The 19075-nt window shown below is 41.1% G+C and overlaps 1 protein-coding gene across 2 annotated transcripts; it reads right to left on the bottom strand.

Annotated features, from left to right (window-relative positions):
- Positions 1 to 12423: 12423 nt before the first annotated feature.
- gcm2 (glial cells missing transcription factor 2) lies at positions 12424 to 17653 on the bottom strand. 2 transcript variants are annotated; one of them, XM_020494064.2, is made up of 5 exons: positions 17104 to 17653; positions 16430 to 16682; positions 15625 to 15737; positions 14963 to 15088; positions 12424 to 13847 (listed from the first exon to the last, which is right to left on the bottom strand). In XM_020494064.2, exons 1-5 carry the CDS (start codon positions 17197 to 17199, stop codon positions 12927 to 12929), a joined length of 1509 nt encoding a protein of 502 aa, XP_020349653.1. In that variant the 5' UTR covers positions 17200 to 17653; the 3' UTR covers positions 12424 to 12926. The 2 variants fall into 2 exon arrangements, with proteins under 2 accessions (XP_020349653.1, XP_031692042.1); XM_031836182.1 differs by having other exon boundaries at positions 15625 to 15752; positions 17104 to 17636.
- Positions 17654 to 19075: the final 1422 nt, after the last annotated feature.

Consider the following 19075-nt stretch of genomic DNA (forward strand, 5'->3'; position numbering starts at 1 on the left):
CAAATAAATTCTGAAAGGCTTGAAGTAGCTTTTCCAAACAGTGTTCTGTTAGCCATGCTTGGTGTTGTGGCCTGCTGCCTTTGTCTCGGCCAATGCTTGACTTGGGCAGGAGCTCACCGGAGCTGAGTACCGGCACACCTCACATGTTCTACTGCTTCAGCTCCTGTTCCTTTTATAGAATATTATCTCAAAAGTATTGTGGAGATCCTGTCCCTAAATATAAATAGTACCGACAGCTATTCCAGTCCTCTATGGTCTAGGCCATAGAGGACATACTATTAACAGTGGAGGTCACTTTGTGGTTTTACGTTATTCCTGTACTCTAACTGCTAATGCAGTAGAAGGGTTCTTTTCGTTTTTCAGATATTATCCATCAAGTTATGCTGTTTAAATATACCACAAACTTATGGACCTGACAGTTCTAGTTTTAAACATGAATTGTATGAGTGTGAATGTGGTTCTCATAAGTATGACAATTCTTTCCTTGTTGTAATATAGGTTGCGAGACAGGGTAACATTCAGTCTACATTTTTACAAACCGCACAAAAAGTCAAGAGCAGTTTCTTAGTCTGTATTTTCTCACCTTCCATTCACAGCAGAGGAAGTCTTTCTGGTTCAGTTGAGAAGAATGAAGTTGGCTTACTCAAAGTTTATCTTGACGCAAGACAAGTGTGGGGTTGTTTTCTGTCATAACTTGTCTGTAGTTCACCGTGGCTGAATTTATTGAGTGCTTAAATATGTGAAGAGTTTATTTCCAAAACTCTATATCCACCAATTTTTCACATTTGTGTTATTTCATCAGAAATGATTGCCAATGGGTACCTTCATGTGTGTGTAAAATATTACTGTTCTCAATGTTTTATTTTGTCGATTTTATGAATGTGTTTTTTTGCAAAACGCTATATATCCATTGTTTAGCTGGATTGAAATGTTCATATCCTGTATATTTGACTGTGATATGGTTGTCTCACAAAGCTATCTTAAGGTGGATTGCACTAACTGTAAGTCCCTCTGGATAAGAGCATGTGCTAAATGACTTAAATGTAAAATGTTAATGTTTTACATACAGATTTCATATTACTGAATTGAATTATTATTATTTTATTATCTTATTTATATTGATGTCACAAATGTATCATTTGTACAGTTCTTTATAAAAAATGTAGTTATTTGTTACATTTGACTGTAAAACCTAGCAGTGCTACTTATTTCTCTGAGAGGCAGATATACAGCATTTTGCAAAAAAAAATTGTTGATTATTTGTGTCTCTGGAATTAAACCATCAAGTGAAAGATTTTTTAAAAATACGTCTGTCATTGAACATGCCATAATAAGATAGTTAAAAAAACACAGATCTTTTTCATAATTTCTTTAAACAATAAAAGTTAATTTACCAACGTTTATGAAACTGGATATATAGCATTTTGGAATGAAACCCTTCATGTGTTGGTTGTAGGTGCAGCAGCAGTCTAGGTCTAATGTCTGCAACATATTCTGGTAAAACATTTAATCATCCCTCTAAACTCATGATAAGGATCGGATGACTGATTGCTGACCCCGAGACAGTACACAAGTGAAATGAAGCAGAACAGACGTTCTTGATGCTCGGATACAGGAAAGTGTTTGGTCACGTCTCAACCAAAAATGATTTTCAGAGTCATTAGGTCATTGATGGATTTTTTTCAAGCATTGTATTCTCAATGTCAATTGTACTGTAAATTCAGCACTTGTATAATATGAAACTCATTAATTGGATGTACAAGTTTGTTATATGATTCAGATTTTGAAATCATAGTTATAGTACATAAGGCGCATACATATGTAGGATCTTAATTTGAGCCAGTTTGCTACATCAGGAAAATAATCCTGCAGCAACAGGAAATGTGAATTATTATGTGGATTATAAATAGACATTTTTGTAGGGGTTAATACATTTTTCGTGAAGGAAATTCAAGTCATACATTTGTGGAAGTGACAAACTTCAGAAGCCTTTTTAAACCGCAAATGCACAGCAAATATTACATATATTGCAGGAAGGTTCTCCTGCAACCGGGGATCAAATTAAGATCCTACATCTGTACATAGCACATATGTGCATAGAGCCCTATTTCATACGCTGTTAACCACTGTATGAAAGAATATTTGAACTAATGCATAAAATTTAATTTGTTCCTAGAACCAGATTGAGTTTTTGATTGACATGTCCAGGTCCCATAGTCTTTTGTCAATATGATACTGGTCAACGATCTTAGTCTGCCAGTCATCATATTTGCTATGTATCCCATACTTAAATTCATACATCATTGGTTAGCTACATGTACTAATCAAACACTGTGTTGATGCAAATCACTGGTTTACGCTGATACAATCTGGGACCATATTCATATGTTTGACTGTTTATCGCTAATGCTAAATTAGTAAACACAGGAAATGTAACTTCATGGGGATTAGGGATTAGTTCAGTCATTTGGAAATGAGGGCCGTGTTTATGTTCTGAGACATGAGGAAAGCCATTATTTAGACACCTCAGGGTGTTACTGTAAATGCTCTATGCTCTATGCTCTAAATATTCAGTGCTGCCTCATAGAATACCCTATGCAGGCATTGTCACTGTTAGCTAGTGCCCAACCACCTTGTCTGGTAGCAGTTTATAAGAAAAGTGATGTAAAGAGGGCCAGTAAATTAGTTGACAAACTGTTATGATTGGTAGCTTTAGCCCCATGCCATGTATTATGGTAACTAATACAAAGCCACAAATAGGTTGGCTAAAATAAAAACGACTATTTAACCTTACCTGGGAAAATGGGCTCCTTTTTGATGGTATTTCCTTCTGGAATCTTTTTTTCAGGCTCGGCAGGATCTTTGGCCCAAGTCATTGGTTTACAGACAAACAACCGATCCTTACTCTGCACAGGCCATATTTTTCCCACGTCCGTCTGCTCTTACCTTACCTGTGAAAATAGGCCCCATTTTGAAGCCCTTCCCTTCTCTAGTCTATTTTGAGTTAGTTCCTGGTGCCTGTTTGAGATCATTGGCTCCAGTCATTGGTTTACAGACAAACAACAGATCCTGACTCTGCCCAGATCCCAAGAATAGATGGTGATGATACCAGTTGGACATCTTCCTCTGGCAGTTTATACTATAAATGATAGCTTTACATTCTGGGTCCTCTCGTTAAGACCCGATAATGGAGGGGGGGGTCCGAATTATTAAGGATTCTTTTTCCATACTTACAGTCATTGACATGGACGTCCAAATTCTCCTTTGACACTTTTGAGTGTGAGGTCTCGGCATACCTTCAGAAATCCATCCACATGGCCCTATACGAGATCCATGAACAAATCTTTCACTGTTGGGCTACTTTGTTACAGTTAGATGGAGATTTTAAACTCTCTCTGCCATTGTTCAGCCAATAAAAACAAATTGACACATGGATTTTACAGATACCTGTACCGCATTTCTCTCTAGGCCTCTTTGGACTCATCCGTCAGGGCATTTATATTCCGACAGGTGTGGGGTGTGGGGGGGGGGGGGGGGAATACGTACGATCCTCGGTACTGCAGGTGCTAATCTTTCCCCGTGCTGGAAGGCTCAGTTGGGGTTCAGGGGAGCTGTGAGAGGGGGAGATCTGAGGCCCGGCTGGTTTACTCCCAGCCCCGATGGAGCAAACCGAGCATGGCCGTCTGCTTTGTCCTTAATCAAACATATTTTTCCTCCATCCCCTTGCCTTCAAGGGGCTCTCAGCTCTCTGGAAGACTTAATGGTTCCATCAAAATCTTTGGCAAAGGTAGAGGAGAGATCCGGGAGAGTTTGATAGATGCGTTCATACTGGATGAAGGGAGGGTGACTTGAGTTGAATCTGTCAGACAACCGAAACAGGGAATTCATTGTGATAACTACAAAAAAAGATGCTATCTAGAATATTAAAGGGTTCTTCGGCTGTCCCCATATGAGAACCCTTTGAAGAACCCTTGGTTGGTTCCAGGTAGAACCCGTTTAGTTCTGGTGTGATCATATAGCCTACCTCAAAAAAATGGTCTGAACAACAGTGCATTGGCAGGTCAATTAAAGTAAAGCCAATATGCAGTGATAATGTATTGGGACTATAGCCTACTGCAAAAAAACTAATGGCTACAGTACTGTTTTTAATAGGTTAGTGTTGCATAGGCTTATGTTTTTTAAGTCATGTTTTAAAGAAATGTGAGCGGTAGATCTTGGCTTTCATTTTGACTGTTTGATGACTGCCATATGAGAACCCTTTTTGGTTCCAGGTAAAACTTTTTTGGGTTCCAGATAGAACCATTTTGGGTTCCATGTAGAAACCTTTCTACATAGGGCTCTATATGGAACCTAAAATAGTTCTAGTTAAATATTCCTCAACATTAAAAAAGACCCAAGAGGCTAATAATAACAACGCAAGCTTATAGATACACTTTCATACTCATTCATTACAGCTGCAGTGCTGGTTGTAGCGTGACTGGAAGTAGGGAGAACGCACATTTTGTGTGTTGACAGTGCTGAGTAAGAAATTATAAAAACTCACTCGTAAAAACTGCAGATCTTTGCTGTATTCGTTGACAAGTCTCCCTCTAGTCATGGTTTTAAAAGTTTTGAAATCTCACAGTATCAACTTTGCTAATACGTTACTGCAGACACGGGAATCTGAGCCATCTGATTGGCCAGCGATAGGCCTATAGCAGTGGCAGTTAGTGCCGTTTAAGATGAGGGAGGATTACTTTTTTATGGACATGTTCTTATTTTTATTACAGCTTATTGGATGACTGTCATTCATATTCTATTCACCCAGCTCAATGAAACATAGATAGGTTTAGGCAACTGCATGACACTCACATTTTCCCTATACCCGTCACAACCTAGCCTATGAATGAAAGTTTACAACATAGGTGCACAGGTAGAGAACATTTTGAGTAATCAAGGTGACAGACAGTGACACATTCAATACCGCCTTGCACACTCTTGCATGCATCTAGCTGATCTAGGGTGTAATCATTAGTCCAACAGTTGCAAACTAGAGTTTCTATTGGACAAATTCAGTTATGTTTATCCCTGTTTCATTCCATTTGCTTCTGTTTAAGATATATTTTTCAGCAGATTTGGCGGAATGAATACACCCTTGATCACACACTTCACTATCTATGCGCTTTCATCCTCTCATCTTTTTCCTTCGCTTGTGGACTGCAGTGGACACAACACATCAGCTGCCTGTGGCCAGGCTAAAAGCATTTCCAAGCCAAACCTTCGTATCATGACGCTAACAGCTACACGCAGCCTACATCGTTGTCACGTCATAGTCAACATAGCTACTAGAACCAATGCATTAGTAAGCCTGCTACAATCATGCAGTACAGTGTACAGTCAGAAAGCAGTTTAGCAGTAACATTAGTGGGGCCCGGTGGCAATAAATGAATAAAACCAAAAGCTTACCTTGGAAGAGTGTTGGATAGCCATAGCCAGCTAGCTACAATAGCATCCCTCTCTGTTTGAACCGAGTGTAGGGTAAACTAGCTAGCTGCATTCGCCAGCTAATTGAAAGTGAAAATTAAACAAAAAATATACACTGCTCAAAACAATAAAGGGAACACTAAAATAACACATCCTAGATCTGAATGAATGAAATATTCTTATTAAATACTTTTTTCTTTACATAGTTGAATGTGCTGACAACAAAATCACACAAAAATTATCAATGGAAATCAAATTGATCAACCCATGGAGGTCTGGATTTGGAGTCACACTCAAAATTAAAGTGGAAAACCACACTACAGGCTGATCCAACTTTGATGTAATGTCCTTAAAACAAGTCAAAATGAGGCTCAGTAGTGTGTGTGGCCTCCACGTGCCTGTATGACCTCCCTACAATGCCTGGGCATGCTCCTGATGAGGTGGCGGAGGGTCTCCTGAGGGATCTCCTCCCAGACCTGGACTAAAGCATCCACCAACACCTGGACAGTCTGTGGTGCAACGTGGCGTTGGTGGATGGAGCGAGACATGATGTCCCAGATGTGCTCAATTGGATTCAGGTCTGGGGAATGGGCGGGCCAGTCCATAGCATCAATGCCTTCCTCTTGCAGGAACTGCTGACACACTCCAGCCACATGAGGTCTAGCATTGTCTTGCATTAGGAGGAACCCAGGGCCAACCGCACCAGCATATGGTCTCACAAGGGGTCTGAGGATCTCATCTCGGTACCTAATGGTAGTCAGGCTACCTCTGGCGAGCACATGGAGGGCTGTGCGGCCCCCCAAAGAAATGCCACCCCACACCATGACTGACCCACCGCCAAACCGGTAATGCTGGAGGATGTTGCAGGCAGCAGAACGCTCTCCACGGCGTCTCCAGACTCTGTCACGTCTGTCACATGTGCTCAGTGTGAACCTGCTTTCATCTGTGAAGAGCACAGGGCGCCAGTGGCGAATTTGCCAATCTTGGTGTTCTCTGGCAGATGCCAAACGTCCTGCATGGTGTTGGGCTGTAAGCACAACCCCAACCTGTGGACGTTGGGTCCTCATACCACCCTCATGGAGTCTTCTTCTGACCGTTTGAACAGACACATGCACATTTGTGGCCTGCTGGAGGTCATTTTGCAGGGCTCTGGCAGTGCTCCTCCTGCTCCTCCTTGCACAAAGGCGGAGGTAGCGGTCCTGCTGCTGGGTTGTTGCCCTCCTACGGCCTCCTCCACGTCTCCTGATGTACTGGCCTGTCTCCTGGTAGCGCCTCCATGCTCTGGACACTACGCTGACAGACACAGCAAACCTTCTTGCCACAGCTCGCATTGATGTGCCATCCTGGATGAGCTGCACCAGCTGAGCCACTTGTGTGTGTTGTAGACTCTCTCTCATGCTACCACTAGAGTGAAAGCACCGCCAGCATTCAAAAGTGACCAAAACATCAGCCAGGAAGCATAGGAACTGAGAAGTGGTCTGTGGTCACCACCTGCAGAACCCCTCCTTTATTGGGGGTGTCTTACTAATTGCCTATAATTTCCACCTGTTGTCTATTCCATTTGCACAACAGCATGTGAACTGTATTGTCAATCAGTGTTGCTTCCTAAGTGGACAGTTTGATTTCACAAAGTGTGATTGACTTGGAGTTACATTGTGTTGTTTAAGTGTTCCCTTTATTTTTTTGAGCAGTGTATATATAGCTAGCTCTCTCTCACTTCTCCTTAATTTTGGAACAAACTAATTTGTTCAAAAACTGTTAAACTATTTTCTTTCTCTCTTTGAGTCAACTACTCACCACATTTTATACACTGCAGTGCTAGCTAGCTGTAGCTTATACTTTCAGTACTATATTCATTCTCTGATCCTTTGATTGGGTGGACAACATGTCAGTTCATGCTGCAAGAGCTCTGACAGGTTGGAAGACGTCCTCCGGAAGTTGTCATAATTACTGCATAAGTCTATGGAAGGGGGTGAGAACCATGAGCCTCCTAGGATTTGTATTAAAATCAATGTACCCAGAGGAGGACAGAAGCTAGTTGTCCTCCGCCTATACCATGGTGCTATGCTACAGAGTTCTGCTGAGGCTACTGTAGACCTTCATTGCAAAATGTTTTACTCAATTATTTGATTATGTGTATATATTAAGTATAGTTTTATCTAAAAAGGATAACTTTAATGTTTCACAGTTGTTTTATTTGATTAAATTCACTGAGGAGCCTCCACTGGCCTATAGTGCACTTGAATTGCTCTCTGGGCCCGCCAGGAAGGGAGAGTTTGTACCTTCAGACACATGAAATGGTTCAAAATGGGAACACTTCACCTACCCGGCACGCAGGGCTGCTGAATCGGATGTGCCTACCGCACGAGAAAAAAAAATAGGAACGCAAGGCTTTATCGTTGGGCTTTTTATTGAATCCTTGGCGATCGACTAGGAATGCCTTGGAGATCGACCAATCAATTGCTATCAACCTGTTGGTGACCCCTGTCCTATGGGGACGAAGAACCCATTTGGAAACCTAGTCTAAGAGTGTACTGTGTTCCATCCACATTTTTTTGAGATATTACTCAAAAACTGATATAGCTTATATTGTAGTGACAGTCATTCAAGTGACAATACAATACGTTGTATCCATTTCCCATTGACCATTTAAACCCCTTTTGTGGGGCCCTAGTGGAGACGTTAAATACTGGCAGGTACATCGGACATGCTCTGCCCTCTTACAAATTATACAACACTTAAGCTGCCAGACTGGGCTGTCTGCTGTCAACAGCAGTTATTGATATTACAGTCCAATGCGGCAGATGAAGGTTTAAAGGGAAACAATAGGCACAGGTTTTGTTTTTGCAGGCGTTGTGGTGACATGGACTCTAGCGCTCAGTGCCCTTTAGAATCGGTTTCAGTTTATTTATGTTAATGAAACATGGCCGCCGCATTCAGCAAAGCACCTGCATTCCAGCAGCCTTTCAGGCAGAGATATCGAGGCCTGGTATAAAGAATAACCTGTCCCTAACCATCTATTCTTAACAATTATGTGACATCTTCAGACTGGCATGCCCGAGATTCTTGCTTCGGTTCACGGCTAAGGGCAAAACAACAGAATCCATCAGGTGCGACAGCTTCCTAGGCTAGCAGACTTACAGTACGTGTCTGAAGACCAGATGTGTGAACCGTGGCATGATTGTCGTTGACTGTTGTTGTTTGAAGAAGAAGCTAAAAAAAAACAGTGAGAGACTTAACTTGTCGGAGATTGATGAGTTTTTAGTTAATTATTATTGTGTCACAGATGAGTTTCATCTGCATTTATGTATGGATTTGACTGGAGGTAGCTGTGGTGTGATGAATCAGCTTTGTGTAATCTATAGGTGAAACAGAATGTGTTTCTGGGCTCTTCAAGAGCAAACAGTATAGAAGTCACTCATCAATGGTTCTCACTTAAAGGGATCAGAAAAGCTGAAAGGCTCACCATTTGAGGCCGTGTGTGTGTGTACACGCTTTACTATACTTGTGAGTACCAGAAGTCCTCACTTGTAAAAAGCCTAATTTAGGTTTATGGATTAGGCAGTTAAGGTTATGGGTTAGGGAAAATAGTATGTTGATTGGGAATCGATTGTTGGTCCACAAAATGTTTATGCGCCCATCAGTGTGTGTGTGTGTTTTATTTATGCGCCCATCAGTGTGTGTGTGTGCGTGTGTGAGGTACACTCAGACAGAGAGAAAAAGGGCTGTATAAATGGCCTATTTTTCTGGCTAGGAGCAGCTGAGGCCCTGCACTAATCAGCCTGAGTGACCTGTAGAGAGAAAGAGAGGCCTACAGAGCTAGAGAGCACCTAGCCTGCCTGTGCTGTGTACCACTACCACCATCACTACCACCACCGCTCAGCTGCTAATGTAAAAGTAGTAGAGGGTCTGTTGAGGAGCGTAAAAGGCTGTTGCTCAAGCTGTTGGAAGGCTGGTTCAGTGGGCCCACCACCTGGGACCTTCCATCTTCATTTTCACAGGAATGCTTTTTGGAAAAATACTCAAAGCCCCATTCTTTGGGGAGAAATGTTGAAAATGTGCAATGGTAAAAAAGAGACATGTCAATGCAGAAAGCAAATGTTTGTTGCTTTTGAAAGGGAAAATTTAACCATGAAGGTACAATACAATGCTTTCCTACTGGTAGTCTGTGTTTACCAGCTTTAAAGCAGAAATGTGCAATTGAGGTAAAAATCTGAGGGATGGGGCTGGAGAAATGTAACCACTCTCAAATGTATAGAACTATGGATGCAAGGACGTATTCAAATTGTAAAAAAAATGTACCCATGTTTTGAGGCTATATAGTGATTGTTTACATTTACTTTGTTTACAAACATTGGAGGTAAGCAAGCTTTGGATGGGGTACGACAGTTGAACTAAGCTCATGAGGCATTTATAAATTAAATTCTTCAAGAATCAATGAGTACATATCATTAAAGTATAAGTCCAAAAATGGATGTATAAACTGCAGATTGGCCCTTTAAGTTACTTTAGTTTTCCCAATATACATGTTCTGTACTGGGCACTGCAACCCTCGTTGTTCGCAATGCTTGCCAAGGCCCATAATGTGTTCAACAGTCAAAGGCATCGTCCCACTTCTGAGTGGCTTTTGGATCCCTTTGAAGCGCTATATGGTTGGAGAGATAACCTGGCACCTGCTTTTAAGCATGGCATATCTCTATCCCACTGTTTGTAAACAAAACCTCTTGAAGTATGATGGTGTAGGATGAGGGCTGGGGGAGGAATATAGGGGTGGCTGCAGATTCACCAACATTAATCAGGCACCCATCAGCCAGCCAGTGCTACAGCCCTGACAGCAGTGCCGTGGTTCTGTACCTTCTGAGTAGAGCATACTAGCTTAGTCAACCCCTCAGTGGAATTCAAGACAGGTTTCATGACAGAGAAAGATCAAAGGTCAAGCAGGGGTCAGAGGCCTAGAGGTTAAAGTTTGCTGTGTTTGGGTGAAGAATCCACGTGTTCTGGAATGTTCCCTAATGAGGTTATTTGTACTATTATTAGCTACCACCACCACTACTATTTGTAGTACATGTACTACAATACAAATTGTTGGTAGTGGTGAAAGTTATGTTGATAATTATATGTTGAGGGTCAAAAACAGAACAATTTGACTTGTTTTTCATCCAGTGTGAATGTGAGTTTAACACAGCTTGAGTCAATGCTTGAAAGAAAATACTGACTACTATCCAAGTTGTAACCTACAGAAACCATCTAAAACTGGACAGTGAAATACAGAGTTACACACACATCAGAGCCCTGTTCCTCTCTAGGTTTCTTCCTAGGTTCCTGCCTTTATAGGGAGTTTTTCCTAGCCACTGTGCTTCTACATCTGCATTGCTTGTTGTTTGGGGTTTTAGGCTGGGTTTCTGTGTCGCACTTTGTGACATCTGCTGATGTAAAAAGGGCTTTATAAATACATTTGATTGATCACTCATTAGAAGAAAGCACTACAACATCAGTATGTAGGCCTGCAATTTGGTTCCAGGAGGGCTGTATTCAATCCGCATCGCGGAAGTTCAGCTTTACAGTGTGATTGAAATGTAAAGGCAGTGTTCCTGCTTTAGCGGAGACTGCATTCACAGCTGACGCTGCATATGTCAATTCAATCGGAAATGACCTTCACATTTCTACTGCGGAATGTGTAATGCTTCAGCAGTTAATTTTTTGAGAAGTGCTAAAAAGTATCCATTGTCACAATTTCATTGTAAATACTGTACTAAACAAGTGGAAGCTGAAACAGGACTGTGAAATAAAGCCAGGACCCATGTTTTTGTTAGACATACAGTCCTACAGAGGGGAATTGTATTGTTAATTTAGATCTACGGATGTACCTCACAACTAAACAAGTTAGGTTTGATGAATCACTCAAAACTCAAATGAGCCAATCCTGTTTTGTGTTGTACTGCAGTACATTATTTGTGTAAGTAGGGCCTACAAATAATACACTGCACTGTACCGTGCACTGTAATATAATCTATGATTCTAATATACTATAAATCAGCCAAGTCTATAATCTTGAAGAGAAGAAACAGGCTAACAGTCTGTACCCATCGTCATGGCTATCCAGTCTCATGAGCTCTACGTTACATTTAAACTTTTTTACAAATATGTTGTATATTAACGTTTATGTTGTCAAAACCTTGTATATTAGGTGTAGCTGGCCTACAAACCCAGCTTAATTACATAGAAAAGGCTACATCTCTGTACATTTAATCCAATACAAGGTAAGAGTTTTCTGAAATATTGAAACCGAGCCGTTATTAGTCATCTGTGATCAGTCTGTCTGACAAGGCTCCCATTATGTCTCCTGTCAGCACGCAGTTACACTAAAAAGGATCACACATATGGAGAAACTGATTCAGGGCTAGCACCACCTCTGTCCTTACAATAATAGAGAGTCATTTGTTTATCTAGATGGGACATCAGAGGAAAAGTCCCCGGCGAAGTCAGAGTGTTGAGCTTGGAAAAGAAGCCGCGCCGCTTCCCTGCTGAACCGTCCGCGAGGAGAGATACTGTCAGCGTCAGGTATTACCGGCATTCTGGAAGGAGGGGAGAAAGACTCATCTCTTCTCCCTCTATCTTTCTCTCGTCTCTACCCCAGCGTGGAGGGAAATACTTGTCAGGGCGCCTCTGAACCACAAGATTGAAAGCGACCGATGACAAACCTGACGATTAATTGCCCAACTTCATCCCTTTTGACACGAGCACATCCTTTTCTGAGTGAGTGAGTGTGTGTGTGGGGGGTGGCAATGAGCTTGTTTTTGACTTATGTTCCTCACCCCCCAGTATTTTAAGACAGTCGATAACAGTGTAATTACTTTGTTTAAACTGCAAGGTCTTGCAAAGGGCTGGAAGTAAATGAAGTGAATTTGACCAAACAAAAGGCAACATCCATAACCACAGCATCAGAATGTGTCAAATCTATGGTGGGAGCTCATCGAATTTTTATGTCACATAACAATGTTCACAAACTGTACAGTTGAAGACTGCATTTACAGTTGCACTGTACCACAAGCATTTTCATGATACTTTGTTGGCCATTCCCAGTCTATAGAATATTTATTTCAGTGCCATAGGAACATGATGTGATATTGTAACAGACAAAATACCTTAAGAATACATATTATTCATATTCTACAAACACATTTAATCTGATTTTTAAAAAAAATCCAAAGGCAATAATAACTACTTTGTGGCTTTTTCTTATGCATTAAATGGGGAAATGTTGGGAACATCCTAGAAGAGTCTAGACTAAATGTAGTGTCATCACTAGCAGTCCAAATGCAATCCAACACCTCAAATATATAAATAACAATAGAGCTTTACAAACCTGATAAAAGGTGGCAGAAAGTCTGTTCCAAGCGTTCTTTCTGATCATTTGCATAACTATCAAATCACAGTCTTTGTTTTGGTGGCTTCCGCTTCAATTAGTAGTCCCCTCCGTCGTATCTAAATGGATGAGAAACCCTGTCGGGATAGCTGTTGGACGCGTAGTTGCCGTAACGGTAAGTGTCAAAGTTCTCAGCCCTCTCGATTTTAGCTGGCAGGGTTTCCGGCTGGTACGACAGCGCAGACTTGATGACCCCAGAATCTTCAGGAATCTTGAGATCGGAGTAAGAGGTGGGCGAGGTGTCCTCGAGCAGGGAGCTGCAGCTGGGCAGGCCCTTGACGTCGTAGATGTTGTCGCCGTACTTTACCACGGAGGACTTGGGGCAGGGCTGGTAGGACACTTTGGTGGTGGTGGTGATGATGGTCTGCAGGGCAGCGGGCGTGGCTGGCGCTGGGCCAGGGTACCTGCACGGGTACTCACTGTTGTAGTAGTGGTGGTTGGTGTTGCCAGGAAACTGTCCGTACTCGCCCCGCTCGCTGTACGTCCCCTTGCCCAAGATCTGTTTCCAGCCGTGGTGCTTGCCGGTCGTGTCGTAGTTGTTGCGGTCGTGGCCCGAAAGGACCCCGGTGGTGTGGGGTGTGGCCGTGCTGGTACCCAGACCCGAGCTCACCTTGCTGGGCTCAGGGGCCTCCGCCTGGGGGCTACTGGGGTCCTTATAGAGGGCTGTGTAGGAGCCCGAGCCTAAATAGCTCGGCACGGCAAAGTCGTAGCCACACGGAGGCCGGGGCATGTACAGACGGTGGTTGGCCTGCTTCTGGAGTGTGGATGGGGCCTCACCCATGTTGGTGTGGGCATCGTAGGCAAACTTGTAGGGCTCAGGGTTTTGGAAGGGAGGGTAGTGCTGGGTCTGGATGGGGAAGTTGGACTCAGCGATGATGCTAAAGCGGTCTGGGCCCTCCATGCAGGACAGCTGGTGCAGGTTGGGGAAAGGAGTACCCAGGTCGTGGTATCTCCCGGTCTGAAGAATATTTAGTACATATTAGTGATTGGCTAGGCAAAGACAGTCCACTGCATCTACCAATTTAATAAAAATGGTATGTGGGTAGTTTGTGAGTTATTTACTTTTCAGTCACATTGTATGTGCAAAGAAGGGCTTTTCCGGTATTCGAAGTACAGGTCACAAAGTGCTTACTGTTTCTGCCACCCAAACTAAACAACCACAACGAGAAAGCAATGGCAACAGTGGCAAGGAAAACATCTTGAAAGGAACCATCCACCTCTGGCTGAGCAGGTAAATATTCAAAGTACACTTGAACAAAAATATAAACACAACATGTAAAGTGTTGGTCCCATGTTTCATGAGCTGAAACAAAAGATCCCAGAAATGTTCCATACCCTCAAAAAGCTTTTTTCTCTCAAATGTTGTGCACAATTTTGTTTAAATCCCTGTTGGGGAGCATTTCTCCTTTGCCAAAATAATCCATCCACCTGACAGGTGTGGCAAATCAAGAAGCTGATTAAACAGCATGATCATTACACAGGTATACCTTGTGCTGGGGACAATAAAATGCCACTAAAATGTGCAGTTTTGTCACACAACACAATGCCACAGATGTCTAAAGTTGAGGGAGCGTGCAATTGGCATGCTGACTGCAGGAATGTCCACCAGAGCCGTTTCCAGATAATTTAATGTTCAATTCTCTAGCATAAGCCACATCCAATGTTGTTTTAGAGAATTTGACAGTACGTCTAACCGGCCTCATAACCGCAGACCATGTGTATGTTTTGCAGCAGTTTGCTGATGCCAACATTGTTAACAGAGTGCCCCATGGTGGCAGTGGGGTAATGTTATGGCCATGCATAAGCTACAGACAAAGAACACAATTTCATTTTAGAGATGGCAATTTGAATGCACAAAAATACTGTGAAGAGATTCTGAGGCCCACTGTGAGGCCCATTTTTTAAAGATATCTGTGACCAACAGATGCATATCTGTATTCCCAGTTATGAAATCCATAGATTAGGGCCTAAGGAATTTATTTAAATTGACTGATTTCTTCATATGAACTGTTGCATGTTGCGTTTGTATTTTTGTTCAGTATAGATATGACTATTGAGGGCAAAGTTTCTTACATCTGTCTCCATCAACCTCCTCTTCTGGGAGAAGTGTGGAGAGGACATCCTCCTCTTCACTGCACTCCTCCGGACCTCCGTCTCAGACTTACTCTCTGGTCTGGGGTGGTCATGGACGCCCTTCGCCTGCAATCACATCAATACATACTAGGATGTTACTTTCTTGAAATTAGAAACATCTTTGGTCACATTTAGGATTACTCTTAACTAAATCAATTGTAATATTTGTGAGGGAATGTTTTGCACAGAAGCTCATAACTAAAAAATGGTTTGTTTATAGTTTTTTTACTTTAATTAACTCATATCTTTACATTTCACTAATAAAACAACAAATCCATGAAGGCATGTTAATGATCATTTATTGCCTAATATCGCAAAATAGAAATACTAAAAACTTACAGTACTTGTAGGTCTGCTTATAAACGGCTAATAAACATACATTGATAAGTAAATGCATGTATAAGATATGCTGTACTGTACAATACATTACAGTACTGTACATTAATTATTGTATGAACAATTGTATTGTATTAACAATTGATATACAATGATTATCAAACAGTTTATTAATGGTGACAGACTATTAAACAATGCTTAAAAAACAGTTAATAGAGAGACCTGCAAACGTGTTACCTCTCAATTCAGAATATGAGCCCACAAACCTGGAAGAATATAGCTTTTCCATCTATTCTCCAGAAGTTGGTGACGGGATAGCCACTGTGTCCTCTGCATGGCATCAGCTCCAGGGCAGAGTTACAGCTGGGGCACAGCTTCTCTGGAGAACAACCACCAATACACACAACCACACAGTTTTAAACAAAGCCATGTTGGCTAATAGTATAGAAGTGATTTTTGTATTCAAGTATTGTAAGTTTATTTATGAAATATTATACTGTTATGGATGTGAGGAGAAGAATAGTCTTATGTGGAGGGTGGTTGAAAGTGAATACTGATGAATACATTTTTTACAATAAAAAAAAGACATATTTACTATGAGGGGTATTATTTTGAATTAGACCGTTTTTTTTCAGTCAGACCAACAATATCTGAAGTTGTTTAATAAGTAGGTGTTCTGTATATAAAGCGTTATTGAGTTTATTTTATTGAAGCACCAAGTGTCAGATTTCTATAGTGTATCAAGGTCATGACGATGTGAATGAATGAGTCAGATGTCAAGTGTTACCAGGTGTTAAATTTAATAGTTTAATCTCTTTACAGAGTGAGTGGAATTATAGGCTATTCTCAAAAACAGCCTACAATATCGACAGGCCCAATAAGTAGGCTATCATTATGAATAATTTAACTGAGCTCATTAAGCTTTGAGAATAATTAGTGTTTATTTAGACAATAGGAAATTATTTGATTCAACATCAACAAGTGTTTTAATGTCTTCCTCGTTTTTCCGAGGATATGGGTCGCCAGGTGTATACCATATGCATGACAGCTGTGCATAATGCATTTACTCACTTTGCTGTTTTTGTCGTGCTTTGTCGCAGATAGCCGGTCGGAGCTGGAGTTTGCTTCCGTCAGCCAGCGTGCAATTTCGGCCACAGACTACCACGCCGAGGCAGGACTTCTTGAGAATCTGACAGTTGTGGTTGTTGGTGTTCCGCATGGCCCATCCGCTCAGGTGCCGCTGTGCGTTCTTATCCTCGCCGGTGTAGATGTAACGAACATACCCATCCGTCCACTCCTGGAAAGCGTCATACTGCTTTGTGTCCTGTCAGAATTAGGGAAAAATATAGATTTTGATAGATTCATTATTTTCAAGTTATTTTTATTAAAATGGATAATACGGTTAAAACAAAAACTACAGGCCAATTAATAGAATATTCCTGTAAATAGTGTTCATTGTAACGAAAACCAAAGATATGGACAAACTGCAAATGAATACTTTATTTGATATCTGAGCTATGAAAGCATAGGCTATAAGGCAAATCATGACAACATGCGTGTCAACTAATGTATCATTAACTCTGCATATCTTTACAAATGAAAACTGATTTATTCGATTCAAACGTGAAATACTTTTATTTTATAGGCTACCAAATGCTATAGAATGTTATTTTAAATAGCTGTGACTGAATATATTTTAAATGATAGCGTCAACTGGCGTATGCAAAACGTCGACATTAGCCTACCTGAGGCAGCTTTGGGTCGTTGATATCCCACGTTAACTTCATGCCAAAGGAAGAAACACAGTCGGGGTCTTCAAACTGATCCGAGGACTTTGACATCTTAGAATCTCACAATTTTACAGTTTTGAACTTGACTCATAGCAGGACCCACCAATACAGGTACCGTCCCGTAGCCGCGAACCTTACGAAATCACTTCCTTTGTCAAAAATAAAGCATATGACAGACAACGCTAAAAATGAAAAAGAATTAGAGAATATATGTCCAGAAGTACATGATCTTTATCCGATTTCCTCTGTCTTTTCTCGGTGTTAATCCAAAATTCCCTTGTGTCCTGGGGAGTGTGTCACGCGATGCCAACGGAATAGCAAGGTGAATGACTGTAGGTAAGGGCTGTCTCGTCTATGTAAAGGAGGAGGCAGGACTAGGAAATATGTCTAGCCTCAGCTCTGTTAAGGCTGAGCGCTGTGCACTTTCAGTTCACCTGATCCGTGGCACTGACCTCCACTTACTGCATGTCCGTTTCCCCGAACGTTTCTTTCTAGCACTGTGTATGCATGAAACATCAAAAATATTAGGCTATTATGCTGTGTCTCTATGTTGAACTTGAATACACACAGACGTCATTAAATTACCCAAGGCCGCCCACAAATGATGGGAATTGGCCTGGGCTGTTTCTGTGGGTCTATATTGTTATTTTTCGATGATGCTTGCAGTTCTGACAGGAATATTATCTGTTGTAAATTTCAAACCTGTTGGTTAGGATTAACGAGTCCTCTAAACTCACAAATAAGCAAAAATATATGTGAATAATCTGAATGTGAAATAGCAACATTCAACGGTTACACAAGTAGCCTACATTGACAGGTGTCAACAAGTGATCTATCTGAGATCATTAAGAGTTGTTGTATGTAAACCTAAAGCCACACTGACGTGTAAACATCAAAACAGCTGGGGCTGCACATTAACAATAAACAAAGCATCAATCATTCGGCATTGTTAACGAATGTCATGTTTTAGAGATTTTTGTAGGCTACACCAATGTCTTTACCTATTGTTTTATTGTGGAATGTTGTTCACTTTTCTTTTATTCGGGAATCAGAATTTTGATATTTTCCCGACAGCATTTGGCAGAGTATAATACACATTTGAAGCATGTCAGGGATTTGTTTGCATGTTTCCATCCGTCAAATTGGCACTGTTACGACTTGAGGCTGATCAAAACATAGGCTACTGTATACGGTTAAATGTACTTTTTTCGATTATTATTCTCCTTCATGTGAAATTAAAATCTATTGCTGTCCATTAGGCTATTCATTGAGCGAATTACCAGAATACCTAAATAGAACCACTGGCGTAGCACCCCCATCCAACCCAAACATATAACAAAATGTATTATTTATATATATTTATTTCATTGTTTGTTTGGGGTCGGCCCAGAGGTAAGCCCCCGCCCCTCAAACTCTCCAAAAAAGTGTTTACAATACAAAATAAACTGGCCATAATGGATATTAACTGGAAAAGGATCTTATGTAGTTTCTTGCAATAGCCCTCTGTGACTAAGGAATATTTCTCTCAAAACGGTGATTCCTATAATATGTGTCTGGAGATTTGGTCAACTGTCAGATTTGTCCAAAATTAAACAGTAATGAGTAGGGTCAGCTATAACATAATTATTCATGTCCTCGTTACATGTAGTGCTACAAGACCACTCTGTAAAGTTCTCTACTGTTGATAGGTGATTACAATATTGTTTGTTTAAATCTATCAGTCCATCTGACTGATAGGTTAAACTAGAATATGCATTTTGGCTCAAATATGTTACATTTAATTAGGTTTTAAAGTCATACAGCAACTGAGGAAAAACAAAATTGCTACTGTGTATACCACTTGAATGAAGTAGAAAAATGTAATTTGTCAACTCAGTCAGATTTTTCTCTAACTTCAATTCCGTCACATTGCTGAAAGATCTGATAG

Source organism: Oncorhynchus kisutch, linkage group LG11, assembly GCF_002021735.2.
Source record: "Oncorhynchus kisutch isolate 150728-3 linkage group LG11, Okis_V2, whole genome shotgun sequence".
NCBI lineage: Eukaryota > Metazoa > Chordata > Actinopteri > Salmoniformes > Salmonidae > Oncorhynchus > Oncorhynchus kisutch.

What these genes read in the sequence shown, in the direction of transcription:
- gcm2 (XM_031836182.1), bottom strand. Translation starts at nt 17,199, where the DNA reads ATGTCAAAGTCCTCGGATCAGTTTGAAGACCCCGACTGTGTTTCTTCC. An exon ending in ACGACCCAAAGCTGCCTCAG is followed by an intron (nt 16,683 to 17,103) that starts GTAGGCTAATGT and finishes TAATTCTGACAG; the next exon opens with GACACAAAGCAGTATGACGC. An exon ending in AGCACGACAAAAACAGCAAA is followed by an intron (nt 15,753 to 16,429) that starts GTGAGTAAATGC and finishes TTGTGTGTATTG; the next exon opens with GTGGTTGTTCTCCAGAGAAG.